The sequence below is a fragment of the Xyrauchen texanus genome, chromosome 42 (genome assembly GCF_025860055.1).
Source record: "Xyrauchen texanus isolate HMW12.3.18 chromosome 42, RBS_HiC_50CHRs, whole genome shotgun sequence".
In the NCBI taxonomy this organism is placed as follows: domain Eukaryota; kingdom Metazoa; phylum Chordata; class Actinopteri; order Cypriniformes; family Catostomidae; genus Xyrauchen; species Xyrauchen texanus.
The window spans coordinates 30,316,833-30,336,283 of NC_068317.1; the positions used below are offsets into that span (position 1 = coordinate 30,316,833).

The 19,451-nt window shown below is 37.4% G+C and overlaps 1 protein-coding gene across 1 annotated transcript in view; it reads left to right on the forward strand.

The window, feature by feature from the left end:
- Nucleotides 1-226: 226 nt before the first annotated feature.
- The window catches only part of LOC127635108 (rhomboid-related protein 1-like), a 34,452-nt gene continuing 15,227 nt past the window's right edge, over nucleotides 227-19,451 (forward strand). The window contains exons 1-2 of the mRNA XM_052114899.1: nucleotides 227-743; nucleotides 11,228-11,386. Of these exons, the coding sequence (XP_051970859.1) occupies nucleotides 705-743; nucleotides 11,228-11,386 (198 nt within the window). The 5' untranslated portion in view covers nucleotides 227-704. The remainder of the gene's footprint in view (nucleotides 744-11,227; nucleotides 11,387-19,451) is intronic.

Below are 19,451 nucleotides of genomic sequence, written 5' to 3' on the forward strand. Positions count from 1 at the left end.
AACCACTGTGCACCTGCATACTGTTTGTTTGTGTGCATATGTGTGTGTGCACTGCAGTGAATGTGTGTTGGTGTGTTTAGTCTCTTTAAGACTCTTGCAGGGTAGACGGAGAGCTGCAGATCTTAGGACACACCCCACTCTGCTCTCATTGGCAGCTCAGCACCACCTCCCTCCCCTCCCTCATTGGTATTCAGGTAGTACAGTCTTTGTGGAGGACAGAGGGGAGAGAGGGCGAGAGATTTAGGTAAAGGCGATAGGACCACAACAAGAGGGGCATATTGAGAGACACTGAAGGGTAGGAAGGTGGAGATAGAAACAAGACAGAGTGAGATTGGAATGAGACAGAGAGACAGTTTTAACTACAGGGTGAAAGCAGTTTTTTGGTTGATGGAAGCAGGTGTTAAAGTGCCACAAAAGATCTATAGGTTCTGGATGGTGACTGGGACTCGGAGTGCCTGTGTTGGATTGGAACCCAGTTTGGATCATCTAAACCTGGGCAGAAGGAGGTAGAAGTCCCAGTGATACACTCCTGGACGTTACTGCTGTGCATTTGAGGGGGTCTCACTGGCGTTGGGGAGGCGTGCTGCACAGACGGACGGACGCACTGGCGGTGCGTGTGTTTGTGTGTGTGTGTATGTGTATGTCCGAGTGATATCCCCCTATGTCCTTCTTTTGGTGGCTGTGCGTGCACCAGGGCCCAGTATATGGATAGAAGCTCTCTGTTTCAGCTCATCCAAGAGCAGGTAAGCTGCAGCCAGTTGCTATGGTTACTGCATCCTCCTGCATGTCTTTGTGCATGTGTGTTTCTAAGCGGATACTTGAGGATCGATGCAGAAAGGTGATGAGTTGGGAGGAATGGAGTGCTGGAATGAATGAGTAAGGAGTGTGTGTGTGTGTGTGTGTGGTCCTCTTGTTTATTCATTGGCTATTACTCTAATAGTACTACACTAGACATCAGCATTGGCACTGATGCTGCTCAACACCAGACTGGTTCAGCATATGCTAATATATGCAAATCCTACATAAATACTAGTTGATTAATATTTTATTTCCTTTCATTATGTTGAAATTTGAATGTATTTATCTGCATCATATTTTTTGCACAGTCACCAGCAGATGAAAGATCAAAGAATATGGCAGTGGAACTAATACCAGAGCATTCTATTCTATTCTATTCAGTTAAATTCAGTTCAACCTCATTTGTGATTTTAACGACAGATTGTTAAATTCTATTAATTTCAATAATACTTCGTTAGTGCTTTCAAATATATATATATTGTTAAAATAAATTCAATTTAGTTCATTTCAACCTCATTATTTTTATTATTGTTGTTTTGTTTTTGTAATATTGTCTTTAAGATCTAAAAGGTTACCCTCCTTTTTGCATGCACAAATTGATCTAGATCTTTTACTTATTTATAAGCTCAATTAATTCAACTTCATGAGTGCTTTTAACACTATATTTATTCAGTTTATTTCAACCTGATATAAGCGTTTTGAAAAATATAGATTAAGAAGATATTTTATGTTCATTATATGTACTGTAAACAGCCCAGAGTTTTGTTTTTGTTTTGTTTTTTATTTCGTTTCATGTTTTGTTTTGTTTCTGAAAGTTACCCTCCTATTTACAAACAAACATTGTGGATAAACATGATCTTTTTCTCATTAATACCCTCATTCATTAGTGCTCTTAAGAAGATAAATTGGTAAATTAAATTCTATTGAATTCAACTGCATTAGATTGTCAGATTCAGTTTGGTTTAATTCAACTTTTTTTTAGCTCTTAAGAATATATATACTTTCTCTAAGTAATGGTGGGCTTTCAAACCTCCAATCCAAGCACTGGATGTTAGTGGCACAGACTAAAACTGTGATTGCGAGGGAGAAACCCTGGTCTCAAGTCTCAAAGGGGAGACCCATCCCCCGCTGATCAGCCTTCTGGAATAAATATTCATAAAATAAATAGTTAAAAGTTAAACAATAAAGGCATATCACTTCTAAATATCCAGGTGAGTTAAGGTGTGCACTCGAAGTAACCAACAACGAATATTGAGATCTGTTTAGTCATGAAATTAGAAATCATGTGTCCTATTTGTTTATTTTGTAATCAATTATTTTAGAACGGGGAGGTTGCACTCCTATTTGCTTACAAACACGTTCTCTTTTATTTATTTATACCCTCATTCTGACCTGGCAGCGTGCAGAGCGCATTACTCTTTCCGTTTCGAGAAATAGAAGGAGGTCAGTGAGAACTTCAAGAGCTGAGAGATCCTGTTCTGTACACCCAAATTTAGAGATGACTAACCTTATTTCAACAACTACAGTAAATACCTAAAAGGAGTAGCTAATGTTGAAATTTCCTGGATAGATTTTCTTGGCAAAGCCTAAACCTTATGAAAGCTCTTAAATGACTTGATTTTAGTATATGTATTATCAATGCCTAGTAGTGCAAATCATATTAGTTACACTCAAAAATGTATATGGATGCAAAGATCATCTTGGTTTGAATACATATGCATGAATATATGCCAATAAGTTTTGTTCTAAAGGTTAGACTTTTTTGTGCTTTATTATCTCCGCATCTGCATTTATACTAGTTCTGTGCTGTTATTAGTGTTTGCGAAGGAAAGTATCACTATTGCTATTGTCCATACATATACTACTTATAGAACACGTTGACAAATGCTTAGCAATGCCATAGGAACTGCCTAAAAACACCTGTTAGTCTTGTTAGTAACACAACTTATATCTATAATTGCCTTCTTAGAAAATCACCACACCTTCTATACAGTTGTGTGCAGAATTTTGCATACCCATTGAGGAGTGGTGGTGGTGTAGTGGTCTAAACCACAGTACTGGTAAACTGGTAATCAGAAGGTCATTGGTTCGATCCCCACAGCCACCACCATTGTGTCCTTGAGCCAGGCACTGAACTCCCTGTAAGAAGGGCTCTGTAAGTCGCTTTGGATAAAAGCGTCTGCCAAATGCATAAATGTAAATTGAAATGTACCCTTGGAGAGTTGGTAATATATGTACCATTTTTAAAGAAAACATGAGTGAGCAGGCAAAACACATTTCTCTTATTTCTTATGGGATTCATATTTAACTGTAGGTTATAACAGAATGGCACAATCATAAAACAAAACATGGCAACAAAGAAAAAAATCAGAAGTGCATACCCTTTTTAACTGCCCCCTTTAGCATCAATGACGTCGTGCAGTCTTTTATAATGGTTGTCTATGAGGCCCCAAATTCTTGCAGGTGGTATAGCTGCCCATTCATCTTGGCAAAATGCCTCCAGGTCATGCAAAGTCATTGTTTGTCTTGCATGAACGGCACGTTTGAGATCTCCCCTGAGTGGCTCGATGATGTTAAGGTCATGAGACTGTGATGGCCACTCCAAAACCTTCCCCTTTTTCTGCTGTAACCACTGGAGGGTCAACTTGGCCTTGTGCTGAGGGTCATTGTCATGCTGGAAATTCCAAGAGCGTCCCATGCGCAGCTTTCATGCAAAAGAATGCAAATTGTCTGCCAGTATTTTCTGATAACATGCTGCATTCATCTTGCCGTCAATTTTCACAAGATTCCCATGCCTTAAGAGCCCCCCTCAAAACATCAGTGTGTCATCACCATGCTTCACAGTGGGGATGGTATTTTTTCCACTACAAGCCTTGTTGACATCTTTACAAACACAGCACTTATGTTTGTGACCATAAAGCTCTATTTTGGTCTTGTAACTCCAAATTACAGTGTGCCAGAACCTGTGAGGCGTGTCAAGGTGTTGTCGGGCATATTGTAACCGGGCTTTTTTGTGGCATTGGTGCAGTAAAGGCTTCATTCTGGCAACTTGACCATGCAGCTAATTTTTGTTCAATTATCGTCATATTGTGCTCCTTGAAACAACCACACAGTCTTTTTCCAGAGCCGCCTGTGTTTCTCCTGAGGTTACCTGTGGGGTGTTATTTGTATCCCGAACAATTATTCTGGCAGTTGTGGCTTAAGTCCTTCTTGGTCTACCTGACCTTGGCTTGGTATCAAGAGATCCCTGAATTTTCCACTTCATAATAAGTGATTGAACAGTACTGACTGGCATTTTCAAGGCTTTGGATATCTTTTGATATCCTTTTCCATCTTTATAAACTTCCATTACCTTGTTACACAGGTCTTTTGACAGTGCTTTTCTGCTCCCCATGGCTCAGTATCTAGCCTGCTCAGTGCATCCACGTGAGAGCTAACAAACTCATTGACTATTTATACACAGACACTAATTGGAATTTAAAAAACCACAGGTGTGGGAAATTAACCTTTAATTGCCATTTAAATCTGTGTTTCACCTTGTGTGTCTGTAACAAGGCCAAACATTCAAGGGTATGTAGACTTTTGATCAGGGCCATTTGGGTGATTTCTGTTATCAATATGATTCATAAAGGAGCCAGACAACTATGTGATAATAACTGGCTTCATTTGATCACTATACTTAAAAAAGACATGATCAGTCATATTTTCAAAATCAATACTTTCTGCCAGGGTGTGCAAACTTTTGAGCACTACTGTATATGTGCGTTTCCTCATAAGCTGATTTGGTAAGAAACTTCTGAGATGATGAATTTTAAATATAAATGGAGCTTGTATTTTTTAAAACAATGATTTTAGGAGACTAGAAGTCATACTAGTCAACGTCTGTGTGTGCAAGTGTGTTTGATTTTGTAGTCTAATGTATGCTGATGTTGAGAGATTAGGTTGATTGATGTACAGAAAAGCCTATAATTCAGTCGGAGGGTCAGAATTGATCTTTGTCTTCAGGGAACGAGGGACACACACACATATAGAGAAAATGTGTGTGACTGTTTAGGATGTCTATAGCCAAAGATCTCAATATAAACTCTAACATTTCACATCAAATCTTTGCATATGGAAACACAAAAGTTATATTTGCTGTGATCTCCCATTCATTTCTATAATTTACCTTGCTATAGTTTTCTCCACATTCCAAACCTGGAAATGTGAAAAGGGTCCATTGCATAAATGAGATCTGCATTAAGTCTTCCGAGCAATAATATTTTCCAGTGGCTGTTTTTCATGTTTTAATGTGGTGTATCTCTGATTTTGCTTGTACAGTAAGTTTGTACTATTACAGAAGGAAAGACTGGCAGTTTTGTGTGTGTGTGTGTGTGTGTGTGTGTGTGTGTGTGTGTGTGTGTGTGTGTGTGTGTGTGTGTGTGTGTGTGTGTGTGTGTGTGTGTGTCTGATAGTGTGCATATGGTGTGAGTGTAGTGCAACTATGTGTGTGTGTGTAACGGCAAGATGCTTAACCTTTCAGTTTATGATTTTGTTTTTATATTCTGCAGTGCTGAGCCAGAGTATTTCTGGCTCTAATGCACATGTACACCGCTCACACGTGCAAACACACACATACACTGCACTGTGTGTGATAAACTGTAATAATGGAAGACATTTCTATAATACAGAAACCATGCCTTTATTGTCTGCCACTGACTGTAATTTAGTTAGTAGTGTTTGCCAAGACAAGCATCTGAATAGTGCAACATTCTGATTTCAGAAGTAAAAATCCCATGCATTTTATTTGATTATTAATAATCATTCTTAACCTTTGAAGACAGACCTACTGTGAGCTCTGAAATGGTTAATATACTCAATTGGAGTACTCGGTTATGTTTGGTCAATGGCGCCATCTAGTGGTCTGATATTGCTCAGTAACAACCGTTCATCCATGTATCATCCGGGTATTGCAAGCTATCATTCCTGCTTCTCAGATCACTATGCGAACTCCAAGTAAGCTGATCAAATTATTTCAATTCAAATCAATGATTTATGTGTATTATTTACGTATTTGGCATGTAGTCTTGTAATTAGATGCCTAATGAGAATTCAGAAGGTCATTCATTATTTACAAAATAAACACCAACAGGCAAACCGAATGTTTATTTCTTCTCACATATTTACATAATTTCAACGCAAATCAATATTTTATGTTCATGTATTTATTTATTTGGTTAGTAGCCATGTAATAAGTGATATTATGTACAGTCAGCAGGTTGTTAACGCAAAATAAACCCTTTTAGGTTGATAAAAGATTCAGACTGATCCCGATCATCCTGTCTGGGTTTATTTTGCGATAACAACCGGCTGACTTCACATTATCACTTTCATACTGTATAGGCTTCTGTTAAAGCCATCAGTCTGTGCTATTTCGACTTGTTTAGTTGCATAATTCTTAATGAAGAACTGCACTACCCATGATCCTGAAGAGAAAAGATCCACCAATCAGAGAATCGCAGCTAACAAAGCACACCAAAAGAGCTCTGCAGTGACCGCCCACTTCTACGATGCGTATCTCTTGGCCCGTTTGAATATTCCGTCAATGTAAGTCTATGGAATTTTGGGGATTTTGGGGATTTTGCTACAGGAAAACCGTTAGTATGATCAGTTAGAAAAGACATAGCAACACGAGTCAGAACAACCTGAAGTCTGTGCCGAGCTTAGTGGATGTTTCTTTGTTTAGGGATTTTGAAATATACCCTAAGCCAAGCCTGAAGAGGAACATTACGGCTTTGTCAAGCCAACATAAATATACTCTTTTGTTTCTATACTTATAATAAACAACTTAAAATCAATAGCTTTATCAATAGATTTTTCCATCATTTGAATTTGATTGTCATTTGCAATGTTTTATGGGATTGTAGTTCGTTCCCACATGAAAAACGGTCAAGGGATGGTTCACCCAAGTTTATTTACGCACCCTCATAATATCCCAGGTGTGTGTGACTTTCTTTCTTCACCAGAACACGTTTGAAGAAAAATAGAAATATCTCAGCTCAGGAGGTCCTTAAAATTTAAGTGGATGGTGATCTGACTATTGAAGCTCCAAAAATGTCATTCATACGACTCGAGCGGTTAAATTAATGTCTTCTAAAGCAACAAGATCACTTTTGGATCGAAAAAATATCAATATTAAAGTACTTTTTAACTATAATCTAATGCTTCCGGTAAGCTTCACCAGAGGGTGGAGATCACGCGGTCTCTCGTGTGACGTAATCTCACATTCTGCACTCATTTGAGACATCCAGGATGAGCACGCAAATGCACCATTGTGAGTAAAGAAACAGATAAATACAGATCTAAAGCAAAACCAATCAAGCTATTGTACAGTGTTCCTCCTTCACACTTGTAAACAGCGCTGCTCTTCCGGCTGTGACGCACGTGTCCACGCGGTTACGTCACACCTGCATACCGCTGCAGAACAGAAGCAATGATTTAGAGTTAAAAAGGTAATATTGAATATTCAAATATTGATATTTTTCGCACCAAAAGTGACCGTGTCACTTAAAAGACATTAATTTAACCTCTGGAGTCATATCGATGATGTTTATGCTGACTGTCTGTTCTTTTTAGAGCTTCAATAGTCAGATCATCATTCACTTGCATTTTAAGGACCTACTGAGCTGAGATATTTTTCTAAGTTTCTTCAAATGTGTTCTGGAGAAGAAAGAAAGTCATACGCATCTGGAATATCATGAGGGTGAGTAAATAATGATCTTTGCATCAAATCAAAGTTTGTAATGTTGTGAGTTGGGGTTCATGGCTTGCAACTCTTTTATGAAGAATTTGATAAAAGGCCAATGGAAAACAATGAATGGGAAAAATACTTCTGGGCTTAAAAAGTGTGATTAAATCTATAATCCATAGTATTAAACATTGGAGTGTAACTTGTCTAGCATTGTTTGTGCTACAGACATGAACAACAACCATACAGTACATGAGTGTGTGTGTAAGCAGCACTTGCTTTGGCAGCAGCTGTTCTGAGAGGAAGGAGGGCAGTTGATAGTTAGATTGCAGAACCATATTTAGCATTATATTTGCATAAAATAGCTGCAGTTCGTCCTCTATGACTCCTGCTTTATGACCAGCTGCATTGATTTAACTCCCCATGGGAACGAATAATCACAACTGCACTTGGACATACAGTATATACTAAATGGACCTCCAAGGTTATTCAAGGAATACCATGTTATTACAGAAGTTTTCATTCTGTAAAGTGCACAGATTATATTTTACAACTAACACCACATCATTGCTATACATATGGCAATACTACACGTACGTTTCTGGGCCCAGCCATATGGAGTGTATTTTTGGAAACCATGGCAACAGTAAGGCTCATTTTGGCACACTTTAGCAGCAGAATGTCAGTCGGAGGGAAACGGCTATGTTTGCACTCACATAATCAATGAGCAAGTGTATGTATTGAGGACGGTGAGCTACATTTTCATCTGGCTGATGTTACATTCACGGTGGTGGTGTGGATGGTAAACAGGTTTCGTTCACCCTTCACCTCTTTAATGACTGTCTAGTCTGTCTACCTCTGTGTTTCTTCACTATCAGTGAATAAGACGAGGTATTAGGACGTTGGCACGACACACAGAGGAGTACTTGTATTCACAGCCTTGAGTGTCATTGCTTTTATCGTTTTATGTCATTAAAATATTAAGGACACACTATTCATTCAGCAGATTCATTAAAGCAATACTTCACCCCAGAAATGAAAGCTTTGTCATAATTTACTCACCCTCAAGTCATTCTCAATCCCGTGCTGGTGCTATGGATTACTGATGGTTTCAGATGGTTTTACATGGTACTTTTTTGGAGTGATTTCTCATCACCCCCTCTACTCGAGAAGGTGCACGCCTTGTGCTCACCACTAATGCCCTCTACACACTACACGACTTTCAAAGACGTCGGATCGTGGTACTTCCTTTTTTCTTTCTTTCTCTCTTTCCACCTTTTCATCATTCTCTCCTTTCTTTTTGTCTTTCCTTCCTTCCTTCCTTCCCTTTTCCTTCCTTATTTTTGTCCTTCCTTGCTAATTCCTTCTTTATTTTTGTTTCGTTCTTTCCTTCCCTCTTTCTTTTTGTCCTTCCTTTCTTTCTCTCTCTCTTTTACCCTTCTACCCTGTGAAATGTAAAGACATCGTACAGAAATAATTCAGAGTAAACACGCACAGTAAAAATAGACTTGTCTTTACTTCCTTTTGTCCTTTCATTTTGTCCATCCTTCCTTCATTTGGTCCTTCCTTCTTTCTTTTCTTCCTTCATTTCTTCATTTCTTCCTTCTTTATTTTTTTCTTTCTCTTCATCCTTCCTTCTTTGTTTCCTTCCATCCTTATCTCATTCCTTCCTTCTTTTTGTCCTTCCTTGCTAATTCCTTCTTTATTTTAGTTTTGTTCTTTCCTTTCTTCCTTTCTTCCTTGTTACTTTTCTTCTTTTCTTCCTTCCTTCTTTCTTTTGTCCATCCTTCCTTCCTTCATTTGGTCCTTCCTTCTTTCTTACTTTTCTTCTTTCTATTCTTCCTTCGTTTCTTCATTTCTTCCTTATTTTTTTTTCTCTTCATCCTTCCTTCTTGTCTTTTCTTCCATCTTTTCATTCTTCCTTCTTTTCATTATTCCTTCTTTCTTTTTCCCTTCCTTTCTCTATCTCTTTTACCCTTCTACCCTGTGAAATGTAAAACAGCATACAGAAATAATTCAGAATAAACACACACAGTAAAAATAAATGTGGCCGTCCTTTCTTCTGTCCTTTCTCTCAATCCTTCCTTCTTTCTTTCTTTTCTTCCTTTTTTACTTCCTTTGTTATGTCCTTTTTTCCTTTCTCTTCATCCTTCCTTCTTGTCTTTCCTTCCTTCTTTTTATCCTACCTTCCTTCCTTCCTCCCTTCTTTTTTCCTTTCTCTTCATCCTTCCTTCCTCCCATCTTTTTTCCTTCCTTCTTTTTTCCTTTCTCTTCATCCTTCCTTCCTCCCATCTTTTTTCCTTCCTTCTTTTTTCCTTTCTCTTCATCCTTTCTTCCTTCCGTCTTGTGTTTGCTTCCTTCCCTCTTTCTTTTTGTCCTTCCTTTCTTTCTCTCTCTCTTTTACCCTGTGAAATGTAAAGACATCGTACAGAAATAATTCAGAGTAAACACGCACAGTAAAAATAGACTTGTCCTTCCTTCCTTCTGTCCTATGTTTTTGTCCTTCCTTCCTTTCTTCCATTTTTCATCATTTTTATCTTTCTTTTCCTATTTTCTTGTTCCTTCCTTCATTTTTTTCATTCCTTCCTTTCTTATTTTTGTCCTTTCTTGGTAATTCCTTCTTTCTTTTTGTGTTTCTTTCTTTTCTTCCTTCCTCCTTTTCATCCTACCTTCCTTCTTTCTTTTTGTCCTTCCTTGTTTTTGTCCTTAATTGCTTATTCATTCTTTCTTTCTTTTTGTGTTTCCTTCATTCCTGCCTTCCTTCCTTTCTTCTTGTGTCCTTCTTATTTTCTTCCTTTCTTTCTTACTTATTTTTTTCTTTCTATTCATCCTTCCTTCCTTATTCTTGTCTTTCCTTCCTACTTTTCATCATTCTTTCATTTTGGCTTTTTTCCTTCCCTCTTTCTGTTCATCCTTCCTTTCTTTCTTTCTTTCTTTCTCTCTCTCTTTTACCCTTCTACCCTTTGAAATGTAAATACATCATACAGAAATAATTCAGAGTAAACACGAACAGTAAAATTAGACGTGTGTTCTGCTGGGTTGCATCTCCTGCCTGGATCTCTTTGGGAAGAGCTTGAGGCTGATAACTCAACACAAACAGAAATATGAAATAGTTACAGATTGTGTGAGTGTATGTGTGTGTACGGTATGTGTGTAGCAGACAGATGGAATTGTGCAGAATGACTAAAGTCGTGTTTTTCTAATGAAGTGTGCATGCTCACTGAGTGACTGCTCGTATGACTTTTAGGATCACAGTTAGATCAGCTCACATTACTGCTAATACTGCTAATTAACTAAGACTAGCTTGAAAAATGTGGTTGTTAGCTTGTTTCTCTGCAGTTGCTAGGGTGTTCTGGGTTGTTGCTAGCGCATTGTTAGGTAGTTGCTACTGCTAGGATGGCTGCTTAGTCTCTAGATATTCTGGTCTCTAGATATGTCTTGGGTCCCTCCTTCAATGTAAGTCTAGAGATGTTTTCACCTGTTATATCGTCCACCAGGTGTAAGTCCGGTCACTTAAATGCATATTAGCACACCTCTCCTCAATGGTTTGGGATGTTATATCCGTAGCATACAGGATAGGATTTATGAGTTTGTTCAAATCCGTAATGTATGCAAATTATAGTAAAAGGGATACTTAGTGCTAAAATGTAATGATTGAGTATGATAAAAGCTAAACACACTCCTTTCTCTGTTTTTGTGCAGCTGGACCCAGAACAGACTGGTTTCATAACTGTGGAAAATGTTACCAGTCTAGCTGAGCATCATGAGTTACAGCTGGACCCCAGTAAACTGGAGATGCTGCTCGCGCTGGTACAGAGCAACGAACATGGTCACGTCTGCTACCAGGAACTCATAGAACTGGTGAGACACAAGCATGCATACTAACGTCTATCTCCGTGTCTGGAATCTGTAAAATGCTGCATGCTCAGGCTGTACACAGAGCTAGGTAATCAGCAAGACATGTTCAAATTCTGCATTTGTTAAACAGCACGTCTCGACATTATCATTTTTGGCTTTTGGAGATCATATTGTGCACACAAACGACGAGATCTGGGTGATTGGCTGGCTGCTACACAACTTTGGGGCACAGAGGTTTATATCAGTCCACCAAAATATAACATCACGTTTACAAGGTCGCCATTCGCTGACAGTGAAAAGTGACTGAGGCTGTCGTTCGGCCTAACATCTCTTTTTGTGTTCCACGGAGGAAAGACAGTTATATGGGTTTGGAACAACACAAGGATGAGTAAATGATAACACAATTTTTATTTGACACTGATTACCACAAAAATGAATTTCGAATCGCCCCTCCTTAAAACAGTCTGTGTTACAGTGAGCCACTTACAATGGAAGTGAATGGGGCCAGTTTTTTTTAGGGTTTAAGAAGCTTATAATTTTATAAAAGCACTTACATTCATTCTTCTGTTAAAACTCATGTGTTATTTGAGCTGTAAATTAGTTTAAATGGTCATTATAGTCATTTTTGGGTTTTAAGGTTTGTTGGCATTATATCGTCATGGCAATAAAGTGGCAAAATTGGCTATAACTTCACACAGAAAAGGTTAATTATCAATTTTATCACACTAAAATCATGTTAACACATATATGTTTATGTATTGTTGATATACTTTTGAAACAGTGAGTATTTTAATGTTCAAAATTCCATTGTAAGTGCCTCAATGAAACCCAGATTTTAGCTTTTTTTCAAGAAGGAATGAGTCAAAATGTATTTTAGGGGTAATCAATATTATTGCCAAAAAAATGTTGTCAGTTGAGCTTAATTTATATTGAACCAAGAATATTCCTATAAAACATATAAACATTTTTTAAATGCCAATAGGGTAAGAAAATAAACTGAATTCAAGATATTTTCTCGGAGAAAACGTTTTATCATGCACAATTTTGCGATCAGGAAAACTGATTGAGAAAAGGAGTTTTGTTTTGCTCTCCACATGTTTCCATCCATGTTCCTCTCTGGATCTTTTTCTCCCTTCCTCTGTGTTTCACTCTCTTGCTCTTGATACGAGGGGGCGTAAGTGTTTTCGCTCTGGCACAGACAGTTGAATCAATTTTGCCACAGGCCCGTGTAACACACACACACACACACACACACACACACACACACACACACACACACAACTGTGGTGCTCAGCGGTGACAGTTTCGATGCTCTACACTTTCAGAGATGTGGTACAAACCCTCATGTAATTTAAGAAACACATCGAGATGCTTTTTACTGTCTCTTGCTGGAATTTAAGACATATGGTGATTTAAAATGACGTTTTAGAGGGCGAGAGACAAAGTCAAAGACTGAGGCAAAGAGAGAAATAGATGAATTTAAAAGGATTTGGGTGAAATGTAAATCTAGGGGAGGAGGGAGGGGGAAGAAATATGGGGAAGAAAGAGGAGAGGGGGAGAGATCAGGCAATTCAGTCATAATCTGATCCATTTGGCTGATTTGTTGTGTATTACTATTGTGAGGTCATGTGTTTAAATACATACATATTCTGTACATACTGTATATACACTTCATGTCTGTTCCAGATGTGGGTTTCCATAGGTTGCTTGTCTTACAGTGCACATTTCTTTAATGCATGTTATTTTTATTTTAAAATAAACAAATAAATAAAAAAAATGTTTGTCTTCCTCATTTTTATTAAAGTGTAATAACTTGCTATTTATGCATCGGTTAACATAATAAAGGTTACGGCAATAAGTGATAATGCACAGTTGTTAACGCGAAATAAACCCAGACAGGTTGGGTCTTGTATCACCCTGAAGGGGTTTATTTTGCGATAACAACTGGCTGACTGTGCATTATCCTGCTTATTACAGTTTTTCTCAATTGCTAAAACACAATTTCTGAAACCTTGCTCCATTTTCTGAAAACATTAAACACAAAACCTCATCTTCAAGCACTATTTACAAAACCTCTGACTCCTCTTGCAAAATGCAAACTTTCGCCTCAAAACAGTTAAACCATTCCCTTACCTGAGCAGCTCGGTGGAAACTGACATTGTCCCACACTATCACATATGTGGGAATGGGATTCTCATTTAGCTCTTGACCCTGCTGCTCTTCAACCTGCTGCTGAAATAAAATATCTCTTAGATTGGCCATAAATCTTAGAAGGTGCTGGGTGTTATATGGCCCGAGTGTAACATGGTGATGTAGAACACCATGGTTGCTAATAGCAGCACAGATTGTGACATTGCCACCTCGTTGACCAGGGACTTCAACAATGGCCCGCTGTCCAATCATGTTTCGGCCTCTCCTTCTCCTCTTTGTTAGATTGAAGCCAGCTTCATCGACAAAGATGAACTCATGGGGTCTGTCCAAGGATTCCAAGTCAAATATTGTCTGTGTAGAAATACAATATACTGTATTTAGAATTGTGTAAGTCGTAGAGAGACAGTGATATACTGTAGAGTACAATTAGGCCTACTGTATGCACTTCTAATTCACATACATTGTATATACTGAAGAGTAATGTCATTCACATAGTATGTGTTAGTACTGTAGACAATCTGGATTACAGTAAATGTTTCTGAATGTCCACTTACTTGCACATACTGAGCTCGCAGTTCTTTCACCCTTGGTGAGTTGCGCTCAAAAGGTACTCTGTATACTTGTTTCATTCGCATCCTGTTACGATGGAGGACACGGTCAATTGTGGAAATGCTCACACTGTCGATTCCCTGGAAGTGTGTTTTGTCTTGTATCACTCGTTCCTGGATTTCTCTGAGTCGTATTAAATTATCTTGAAGGACCATGCCCACTATAACGGCCTCTTGCTCAGGAGTGAATATAGCTGTCCTTCCACCTGCATGTGGCAGCCTTGCAATTCTAAAAAAAAGTAGATGTGCAGTTACAAAAAAATGCATGCAGTACTATACATACAGTAATGTAGTTTGCAAATGTCTATTGAAACAGTTGCATATAGTGCAGTACAGTAAATTTGCTATTACAAAAATACAGTAGTATACTGTACCTGTTCTCTTCTCTGAATGTCCTTACTATGGTGGACACAGAAAATCGGCTCAAATTGGGTTGCACTCTAAGTCCTGCTTCCCTCATTTTCAGTCCATGGACAAGAACATGGTCTATGACTGTTGCTCGAATTTCATCATATATTTCCACTCTTTGTCTTCCTCTTCCTCCTCCTTCTCCTCTTCCTTGCCCCCCTCCTCCTCCTCCTCCTCTTCCTCTTTCTTGCCCTCCTCCTCCTCCTCTTCCTCTTCCTCTTTCTTGCCCTCCTCCTCCTCCTCCTCTTCCTCTTCCTCTTTCTTGCCCTCCTCCTCCTCTTCCTCTTCCTCTTTCTTGCCCTCCTCCTCCTCCTCTTCCTCTTTCTTGCCCTCCTCCTCTTCCTCTTTATTGCCCTCCTCCTCCTCCTCTTCCTCTTTCTTGCCCTCCTCCTCCTCGACGCCCACCTCGCATACGCACTCGTCCTCGTCCTCTCACATTGTTTCTTCTATCCATTCTCAGACTTTCTCCTTCCCACCTTCAACAACCTGTTTGCTCTCTGAACTGGCTTATATTGGTTGTGTCACATCATTTGAAACAGGTTGAATCAGTTTTGAGTGGTTGTGTTCAATCAAATGACATGTGTTCTCTATTTGTATTTGATTGTTGCCACTTGTGTTTACCAGTATGGATGACATGTGCATTAGAGTGCAGAATGTGTTTTGAGAATGAGAATGTGTTCAGAGTTTTGCTGAAAAGTCTTAAGTGAGATCTGCAAATTGTGTTTTACCATGTGAAATTGTTTACGGTATTGACAACAGACTCCACAATTAGCTAAATGAGTTCAGGCAACTGAGAACTTTGTTCAGCCAATGGATTTTAGTGTTTTAGCAATTGAGAAAAACTGTAAATAAATGGACATTTAACATTGATTTGCATTGAAATTATTTAATTATGTGAGAAGAAAGAAGTCACCGAACAGCCTCCGATTTGCTTACTCCTCATTATTCAGCTTATTACAAGACCACATGCCAAATAAATAAAACAAATTGACATGAAACATTGATTTGAGTTATTATTTAAAAGAATATTCTGGGCTTGATACAAGTTAAGCTAATTCGACAGCATTTCTGGCATAATGTTGATTACCACAAACATTTATTTTGACTTCTTTTCTTTAAAAAAAGCAATGTATGTTACAGTTGTACACTTATAATGGAAGTCAATGGGGCAAATTTTTGGAGGGTTTAAAGGCCGAAATTTGAAGCTTATAATTTTATAAAAGCATTTACATTAATTATTCTGTTTAAACATTTATTATTTGAGCTGTAAAGTTGTACAAATCATCATTTGTACAGTCATTTGACTGTACATCGTCATGGCAACGCAGTTGTAAAATTGGATATAACTTTAAACAGAAAAGGTTATTAAGCGATTTTTATCACACTAAAATCGTGTTAACACGCATATTGTTTACGTCTTGTGGCTAAACATTTGAAACAGCCAGTATTTAAATGTTTAAGAAATTACATCATCAGCACTAGGGTTGCATGGTTTACTAAGGAAGTATTGCTTTATAAGAAATTTTCAAATGATCTTTCTTCGTTTCTCCTCAAAGTTTATTTATAAAGTCTTCATAAGGGTACTCTCCTATCCTCTATGACTTAGGGCATTATAAATTTGATCCCTAAACCTCAAAAGGACCATGCTCAATTAGAAAATTGGCGACCTATTAGCCTCTTAAATAACGACTACAAAATATTAGCCATGATTTTTGCTAAAAAGATGAAATGTGTTCTAGATTATATAATTGATGAATGTCAGTCAGGTTTCATGAGAGACAGACTTATTTCAAATAATATTAGACTTGTTCTTGATATTTTAGATTACTCAGATTTGATCCCTGTTGACAGTTTCTTTCTTTTTCTTGATTTTTATAAAGCTTTTGATTCTGTTGAGTTTCCTTTTATTCTCAAGTCCCTGAATATTTTTGGTTTTGGCCCTAATTTTATTAAAGCAATTCAAACTTTGTATAATAACGCCAATGCTTCAATCAAATTACAACATGGTACTACATGGTGAGTGGTGGTGGCGTAGTGGCTAAAGCACAGGGCTGTTAATCAGAAGGTTGCTGGTTCGAACCCCACAGCCACCAACATTGTGTCCTTGAGCAAGGCACTTAACTCCAGGTTGCTCTGGGTGGATTGTCCCTGTAATAATTGCACTGTAAGTCGCTTTGGATAAAAGTGTCTGCCAAATGCATAAATGTAAATGTACTACTCATAGGTTTAATTTAGAGAGAGGCATCCATCAAGGCTGTCCAATCTCACCATACCTTTTTCTGCTTCCTATGCAATTATTAGCCATCCACATTCAAAATAGTCATTTGAAAGGTATCTCTGTAGCAAATCGATCAATATTAATAAGCCAATTGGCTGATGACACAACTCTATTCAACTCTATTATTAAGTTTTTTTTAGCTTTAGACATAATTAATTATTTTTCATCTGCTTCTGGTTTAGTAATATCTGTAAGACATTCAACTGATGTTAATATTTGTGACATCCCAGTAAAATCTGAAGTCAAATACTTAGGTATAATTATATGAAAAATCAGAAAAAGAGATAACATCTTAACTTTGAACCTCTTATCCTTACTATTCATCGTAAATTAAACTCCTGGTTACAGTGTGACCTGTCTATAACAGGTAAAGTGTTGCTGTCCAAAGCAGATGGATTATCTCAAGTTATCTATCCCGCAATGGCACTGGATGTATCTGTGGAGATTTGTAGATAAGTGGACAAAATTATAGTTATATATATAAATATATAATTATATACTTTTTAAAACACACTTAATAAAAAAGAGTGTTATGATAGCTGATCGGGCTATGGGGGGTTTTGAGTTAGTGGACTTTTCCACTCTTAATAACCCTTTCAAAGTGAAATGGATAAAATCATTTTTAAACAACCCCACGTCCTTTTGAAATGTCATTCCAAATCATATTTTCAGTTCAGTTGGAGGTTTGCATTTTTTCTTGCGCTGCAACTATGACATCTATAAAATACCTTTAGCTTTATTTAGTTTTCTTATATACTTTTTTTGAATTTGTAATTGTTATTTTTATATTGCAAAATAAATGAAAAATAAATAAATAAATAAATGACGATACCAAAGTTCGGTATGTTGCCATTAGCAAAATTATAAGAGGTGTGACAGTTTTGAGATGAAATCAATGATCATTTGAAAATAAAATAAAATGTGATCATAAAACAGCAGAAGGTTGTAATTAAACTAAATATTATACAGTCACATTCGCTGCATGCTACAGAATGAACAAGAGGTGCTGCTTTGCTCTGTCATATGATTCCCACACCCACACACACACACACACGCACGCTCGTGCATGCATGCTCACACACTCACACAAACGCAACACACACTACTGGTGCTTAATGTTCATGCAGTGTGTTTTGAGTATAAATGGCTGTTAACACTTAAATCAACCCCTCCAGAGCAGCTCAGATATTTCAGCTCAAATAGTTCTGAGGGGATTATTCCAACATTAATGGGAAGCTTGATATGACTAACCCGTCAAAAACAGGAAGAACTCAAAGGTCTGTCAAAATAAAAGTCCCTCTAACATGAATGCTGTACTCAACTGGATGTGGAAAATTGAAGACAGAAAAATGCAAGTACTGTATACAAATGTTATTTTCAAAAAGTAGCAATAATACTCACTAATAATAATATAATATTAAATGGTTGTATTGTTATTATCTGTAAGCAATATCACACAAATGCAAGTCTAATATCAGCATGTTATTTCCAGCCATAGCAGCCTTGTGCCACAAGCAATCAGATTGTTTGTTTTTTTCATTAATACGGTGAAGCTAGAATTTCTTTTAGTTTTGCTGAATGTCTGAACCACCACAACATACAAATTCTCTCCGTTCCTCGAATTAATCCAGGTGTTAACAGGTTCGGCAACAGTCTATTTGAGTTTTACAAGCTGTAAATACATTGACCATATATTAATTTAGCTGACATGATTATCTAAAGTGACTTACAAAGGAAAAACAGAATGAATAAAAATACTATATACAGTGTTACATGTAATACACTTATAGCAGTGCTGCAATACTAACTTTCAGAATAATCAAGGAGAGCAAAAGTGTAACTGTGCAAAAGTACAAAAGAAATTTAATATTTTTTTGGTAATAGGAGGTGGCAATAGGTAATAATGTTATTTAAATTTTTGCTATTAGGCGGTGTCTTTATTTGTGGTATGCTATTTATGGTGCTTTATTTATGGTAAACACAGCCTGAGCAGCAAGCATTAATTATAGCAACATCGATTCACAAATTATAGTAGGTTACACTTAGTATGTTTATTAATTATAGAGTCACTCAGAACATGTTCAGCAAGGAGATTTCAATGCAAACCCTCTGAAAAAGCTAATTATAGTTTTGTGATTTAAAATAATATAATATGAGAGACTCATACTGTAAGACTTTGTTGTAATTGAGGCTATGGTATTCCGCAGGGTTATGTGTTAGGACCCCTACATGTTGTTTGTAAAGATTGTTTTTCATTAATACCGTGAAGCTTTAATTAAAACAATTAACATGGAATCCAGAAAATGTTTAATGGAAAACACAGAATTTGCATCTGTAAGACTTAATGTAGTTCTTTTAATCAAGTTATTTTCTGTGTAATTTCATCATAAATCTGAGGCTTCTTATTTGTTGATTATAGTATCGATTAAGTATCGATACCGAGGTACCGGGACTAGTATCATACCGAAGCCAAACTTTGGTATCGAAGCAACCCTAATCAACACAGTACACGCAGACTGTCTACTTATAGCCTGGTTTTTCTGGGCACGTGAAAAATCCACGTCTTCATGCGTTGTTGGCGCACGCGCCTGTCAGAAGAATATACTTTGTTTTACCACTTTAA